Genomic DNA, 6,641 nt, shown 5'->3' with positions numbered 1-6,641 from the left:
TAATAAATAAAAAAAAATACTAAAATAATTATGTAATTTTAAAATATGTGTGAAAAAAAAGAAAAAAAAAAGAAAATGGAATGAGAAAAGAATAAGTACAAAAATGAAGAAAAAATAATGAAAAAAGACTTAGGAAAGAAAACTAAAAAATATGGAAAAAAAACAAGAGAAAAGAAATGATGAAGGAAAAAAGACAGATCAATGAATAAAAATGAAAAGAAGAAGAAAAATAATGGAAAAATGAAAAGAAAAAAAATATGAATGAAAAAATTGGTAGAAAAAAAAATGGAAGAAGAAAAAATGAAAGAAAAAAAAAATTAATGTGTGAAAAAATAAAAAAAAATGGAAGGAGAAAATAATAAATACAAAAATGAAGAAAAAATAGAATGAAAAAAATGGAAGAAAACTGAAAAAATATGAAAAAAAAATAATACAAATGAAAGAAAAAAATAGATAAATGAATAAAAATGAAAAGAAGAAGAATGAAAAGAGAGAAAGAAAAAAGATGTTGGAAAAAATTGGTAGAAAAAAAAATGAAAAAAGGAAAAATTGAAGAAAAAATAACTGAAAAAATAATTAAAAAATAAAGGAAAAAATAAAAAAATTGAAGAAAATAAAATAAAATTACTTTAAAAAAAAAACATAACTATGATAAAAATGTAGCATTTTCATATTTTAATTAGCTAGTAAAAACCATATTGGCATAGTTTTTCAATACAAATTAAGAAAAATATAATTCATATTCTTGCACATTGACGTTATAAAAACCATATTTTTAAAAAATTCCTATAATTAAATTAAATAATACTACACTCAATTTTCATATAAATTACACTATAATGTCATGAATATTTATAAATGGAGACTTTATGTAGTTGAGATATTTTTTTATTACTAAAAAAATTATGTCGTTGATATTAAATACAAATCAATCAGTATATCTAATTATATTTTTTTGTGTAAATTGAATATCCCAATCATTATTCTTTGTTTTTTAATAAATTAGGATAACACAAGAACAAGATTTTATTTTCTCAGATCAACGAAAAATGACCAGATTGATTGATTGGAGACTTGCATTACATAAGAGCACCTCCAGAGCTTAGTTGCTTAAGTTGTCACATCACAACTTTTTCATTTTGCTTAACCAATAAAAAAAAAAAATTGAAAGCAACATTAACACTGGACAACGTTGCCAATTTTCTCTTAAAACAACTCCACCTCATTTACCAACCCCCACTCTGACAAGCATTTTCCTAAAGCAACTCCCATTAGAGTTGCTCTAAGGCAACATTTGGTTCTCTACCCATCGGAACTCACTACGATTTGGGAGAGCTTGTCACTATCATTTCTTTTTTTCCTTTCAATTTTTCATTTATCATCCAATCAGATTCAGAGCAACAAGTTGGTATGGAGATACAATATCCAATGCAAACCAAATCTTAACCAAACAGCACAATGAAAGTTAAAAAAAAATAGAAATCAGAGCCCATTGAAGAATCGAACATGGTCTTCAAAAGATTCCCCGTGACGGATTTTGGCCAGTGAACCATCGTCTTCAACCTATGAGCAATAAGAATTACACAAACATAAACTTAGTAATGTGAAATAAAACTGCAAACCAGTAGAATATTTTTTGAACATTTTCTTGGATGGCGTCCTCATTTATATCGCTTGTCTGATCAATATTGAAGTTTTTATATTTTAAGGGAATAACAGAACTTAAACATGGTTCAAATTTCTTATTCATGAGGATATGTGGTACTAGTGAAATTAAACATGGTTTCTAAAGTTAGAGTTGCATACCCAGTACTCCGGAGGGCGCATCTTCAGATTGTAAGTTGATGCCATGCTCATGCAGTAAGCACCTGCATCATGAACCACCAGACCAGCTCCCTACATAGTGAAACTTTATATCAGAACAAAGCCAAGCCAAGCCAAGAAAAGAAACTATTATGAATATATTTTCTCTTCTGAATATGGGTAAATTTTTGGGAGAATTCAGAAAGAGATGAGCAATAAACTATAATTGCATCCATGAATCATTTACTTTAACATTTTTTACCTGGGCTGGGGTTGGAAGTTCTCTTTCCTTTCCCAGGAAATCAGCAGATTCACACACAGGACCCACCACATCAAAAGTTGAGACCTCCGCAGTAGGTGGCGTAGGAGAAACCAACTCTATGTGCTGCAACCAAACGACAGTAAGTCAAAGAAGATCCAACGAAAATGGGAAGGTGGGAATTAAACAAATTTGGAAGGGCGGCAAGAGCACCTAGAGTCACTTATATGGCAACTGGCCCATAAAATACATTATACTACTTTAAATACGCCAAAAGATAAATTCAAACTCAAGAACTGAGTTTTAACTTTCAATATTTTGAAGAAGAGGATGTCCATTACCTCAATCAACAGTTATAAAAAAACTAATAACAACTTTAGAAACCTTACCTGATAGGCATCATACAGACTAGGACGGATAAGTTCAGCCATGCTGCCATCAATTACAATGAAGTTTTTTGTTCCATTAGTTTTAACACCTGTTACCCGATTAACCAAGCAGCAAGTGTTTGCAATCAGTGATCTGCCAGGTTCAATGACGAGATTAAGATTTCTTGAAAGGACCAGCTCCCGAACCTAAACCAAATCATTGTCAAACAAAAAGATTGGGATTATATTATGGTCATACTCAAAAGGACAAAAGATTAATAGTTCTCTTTATGACAATATCCACCTAGGAGGTGAAAGAAATGGGCCATCATGAATCAAATGCAGGAAACAAGCTTCCATTTCTGACACTACTTTAATAAATTATGATATCGGCAATAATTGAGGAGGTTATGTACTTCAAAGTTCATACAAAATGTAAAGCACGATCCAGAAATGGCCCTTACGGTATTAATTAGATCTCTTGGGGTAGGAAGGACAGCACCAGAATGATAATAATCTATCCCAAGTCCACCTCCAATGTTCAAATAATCAACTTCAAAACCTTGAGCTCGAATTTCATCAATATAGTTGACCATAAGGACAGCAGCATCCCTGAATATGTCCACCTGGAAATATTAAAACAAAATCTCACATAAAATCGAACACCTCCTCTTAACATCCTCTACAAGAACCAACTAAATTAGCATTGTAAAACTTTTCGTATATATTAATATTTGCTTCTTTCCTAATAACCTAGTCAATATAGAAAGAATTGCATATCAATCTTATAAGCTTACATACTTGTTAAGAACTCTCTAATATTGATCCTGATACAAACTGAAATTTAAATACAAATATCTAGGGACTGTGGGGTTTTTAAATACCTTGGTAATGGTAGATCCGAGATGGCAATGGGCCCCAACAAGTTTCAGCTCTTCAGGATGTGCCTTCACAGCATCAAGAAACCATTGCAGTTTCTCATTTCTAATACCAAATTTGGAGTTCTTATTCCCAGTGGCAACATATGCATGGACCTGAGAATAAGAATTGGCAGGATATTACTGGTAACAGATGGAAAACGATTTGGTAATGGCTCTACCTCTAGTTGCAGCATATTATGAAATGAGGTATGAGAGTTGCACATAATAATGAAGCTATCATAATCGTGTTCACTTATGAGCATCGTGCTTCTACAGATATCCGACTTCAAATTCAGATATGTTCATTATTTTAAAGTTTTCATATATTTCTATATAATAAATGAACTATAAATATGACAAAAACTTAAGAGCTATCACAGTCCAAAAAACACATAAGCTAATGAAACCGAAGTTTTCATTGCTCTTTAAAATGTTTTCAATAATTATTATTGGACTGTTTCTGTACAAGAAAAGTTTGGAAAATTACTTACTTTTAAGATATTGTTTTCAGTAACTCTCAGTTTGATGCTTTTGATGTGATTTTTCTTTGAAATGGGCCGAATAATTTTATTCACAAAGGTTCAGAGTGATCTCCCCAAGATTTGGTATCCTGGGTTTATTCTTTTTTGCAGGAATATAAATTGGTGTATGCTAATAACCAGATTACAGTTCCGTCTTTAAGTTCTGGTAGAACTCAAGTTAAATACCTGCCTCCCCCTGCTGGTAAATATAAACTCAATGTTCATGCTTCAGTTTCCCCCAGTAGAAGTAACATGGGAATTGGTGCAGTGGTTTAAGATCATAGAGGTCTGTTGGTAGCCGCTTTTTCCCTTCCTATTAAAGGATTTTTTTCAGCCTACTGCCATGAAAGCACAAGGCCTTCTTTCTGCTCTTAAGCGGTGACATGCTTCAGGGTTAAGGGTTCATTATGTTGAGTCTGATGCAAAAATATTGGTGGATAAAATCAATATTTCTGATGCTTATTATTCTGTTTTAAATGATTTTATACCTTGCATTAAGGTTTCATTATCTTCCTTAGCTGATGTAAGTTCGTATCATGTATTAAGAGAAGGTAATATGGCTGCTCAGACTTAGCCAAATTTAAATTAGGGCTACAAGATAATGAACAGATATGAATTGATGTAAATCCATATTCAATTTCTAACATCCTTGTATCTGAAGCTTATTCTTATTAATGGATATTATTTTTCAAAATAGAAAAAAGAAAAGAAAAACATCAGCTTTACATTAACCAAAAAACAGTCCTACTTCACAAATAAAAGGGATTTTATATTAAGAAGATGCATACCTGTGGGTCCACATCGGGGTTAATCCGGAGTAGAACATTAACCTTCTTTCCAGCAATTCTTGCAGCCGCTACTATATTGTCTAAGTCAAATTCACTATCAATATTAACAAAAACACCTTCTTGCGCAGCTAAAATCAAATCGTCTAACAACTTGCCATTCCCGTTAAAGATACATCTGCTCAACAAAGTATAAACACGACATCAGATGAAACTTACACTAAAGGGACATTTCTACGAGTATATTATATCAAGGCAGCGTAAAATACACGTCAAGAATAAGAAATGATCGGCAATGTTGAAGCTTGTTCACGCAAGGAACTAAGGAAAGACCAAAATAATATCAGCTTGCATAAACACAAACACATGGGGAGCATATTTTACCTAGTGGGGTCGAACCCAGCTAGAAGAGCCAACCTCAGCTCATTCCCGCTGACAAGCACAGCACCACAATCCTGCTGCCTTAAATGCTCCAAAATCTTCAAATTATTGTTGGCCTTAATGGCATATCCAATAATGGAGTTCAAGCCCTCCAAAGCCTCTTTATAGGCCTCAACATTCCTGGTGATTTGAGGCTTACTGTAAAGGTAGAAAGGTCTTCTCGCCACAGATTCCATGACGTCCTGAACCTTGATACCCTCACAGTAAAGAAACCCATCTGAGGATTTGGTGAAGCAGTGCTGAAATGGGGCTGTTCCGGGGTTTAGAGCTGAGGTTTTTGAGGGGTTTTGGGAGACGATAGCTCTAAGATTTAGGGGTTTAAGGGAAGATCTTTGGGGTAGAAATGACAACTGAGAAAGAGAGTTATGGTTCAGTGAGCGAGTTAGAGTTCTGGGGAGGAATTGGGAGTGAGAGAGGGGTTGTGTAGCCGCCATTGATGAATTGAAACTGAGTGAGCTCGGCTGTGTCAGTAGTTCGCTATATAAAAGAGAAGAGTACCCAACAACGTGTTCTGCTCTCGGCCATCAATGAATAAATTAAACAATAATAATTCAAAGTTTTCCTTTAAAAAAATAAAAATAAAGGCTAGATACTAATTTTACACGCTCAAAACACTTAAAAAAAAAAAAAGGCATCATGTAGTATCTATCTTAAACAATTTTAATTTTTTTTTAGGGTGTACTTACTATTCTACTCATTTATAGTTAAAGATAGGGTTGTTCATTGGTCGCCTTGAGCGGGTTGAGTAGATTTTTGACAAACCTAAACTTATAATTGGTTGGTACTTTTCAACCCGTAACCCACCCAATTAAAAAAATTGAAATTCAACCCGACTATCGATTTGGGTGGGTTAACCCACCCAAATCGTCGAAACTTTTTTTAAATTTTCTTTCTAAAAAAAATCATTTTTCACCAATTTTTTTATTATTTTCTCGATTTTTTAGTTTGTATTTGTAACTAAAATAATTGTTACTTTAAAATATATGATTTTTTTTATAAAAAGTAATAATTTGAATTTAGTTTTATATATGTATAATTAATAATTAAATAAATATAAAATTGAAAAAAGTAGACAAATTCTTAATTGGGCGGGTCAGGTTACATTGGGTGGGTTGCAAAAAATTTCAACCCGCCCAATATAGTGATTGGGCGGTTTGAAATGAAGGACGGGCTTTTCGGGTTGCATTTTTTATCGATTTTTTTGGGTTGGTTTGGGTGGGTTGCAATTTTTTTTGCACAGCCCTAGTTAAAGATGCATGCCACCTTATAGTGTATATTTTGGATGTGTAAAAGAGTGTTACTATTTAATATTTTAAGATGTTCAACACCACATAAAATGTCACTTCATAATTAGTTTGCGATACCCTATAATACTTATTAAATTAAAATATGTAGTACACTATAACATTCTACTAATCCAGGACCGTTACAATGTATGTTTAAAATAGTGTTGGGCTCGCTAAGCTAGTCATTTGGACTTAAGCGTGTGATTAAAGTAACTAATAATTCAGGTATTAAAAATTTTGGTCAAAGAAGTAAACATT

At 32.6% G+C, this 6,641-nt stretch overlaps 1 protein-coding gene across 1 annotated transcript; it reads right to left on the bottom strand.

The window, feature by feature from the left end:
* Window positions 1–1,348: 1,348 nt before the first annotated feature.
* LOC133798576 (diaminopimelate decarboxylase 2, chloroplastic-like) lies at window positions 1,349–5,617 on the bottom strand. The gene is made up of 8 exons (XM_062236947.1): window positions 5,041–5,617; window positions 4,660–4,834; window positions 3,315–3,464; window positions 2,895–3,056; window positions 2,452–2,637; window positions 2,066–2,188; window positions 1,807–1,896; window positions 1,349–1,563 (listed from the first exon to the last, which is right to left on the bottom strand). The coding sequence occupies exons 1-8, from the start codon at window positions 5,529–5,531 to the stop codon at window positions 1,483–1,485; spliced, it is 1,458 nt and encodes a 485-aa protein (XP_062092931.1). The 5' UTR covers window positions 5,532–5,617; the 3' UTR covers window positions 1,349–1,482.
* Between the last annotated feature and the right edge of the window lie 1,024 nt (window positions 5,618–6,641).

The sequence above is a fragment of the Humulus lupulus genome, chromosome 8 (assembly GCF_963169125.1).
Source record: "Humulus lupulus chromosome 8, drHumLupu1.1, whole genome shotgun sequence".
Taxonomy (NCBI): domain Eukaryota; kingdom Viridiplantae; phylum Streptophyta; class Magnoliopsida; order Rosales; family Cannabaceae; genus Humulus; species Humulus lupulus.
The sequence above is the reverse complement of the archived record's forward strand: the minus strand, read 5'-3'. Positions and strand labels throughout refer to the sequence as shown.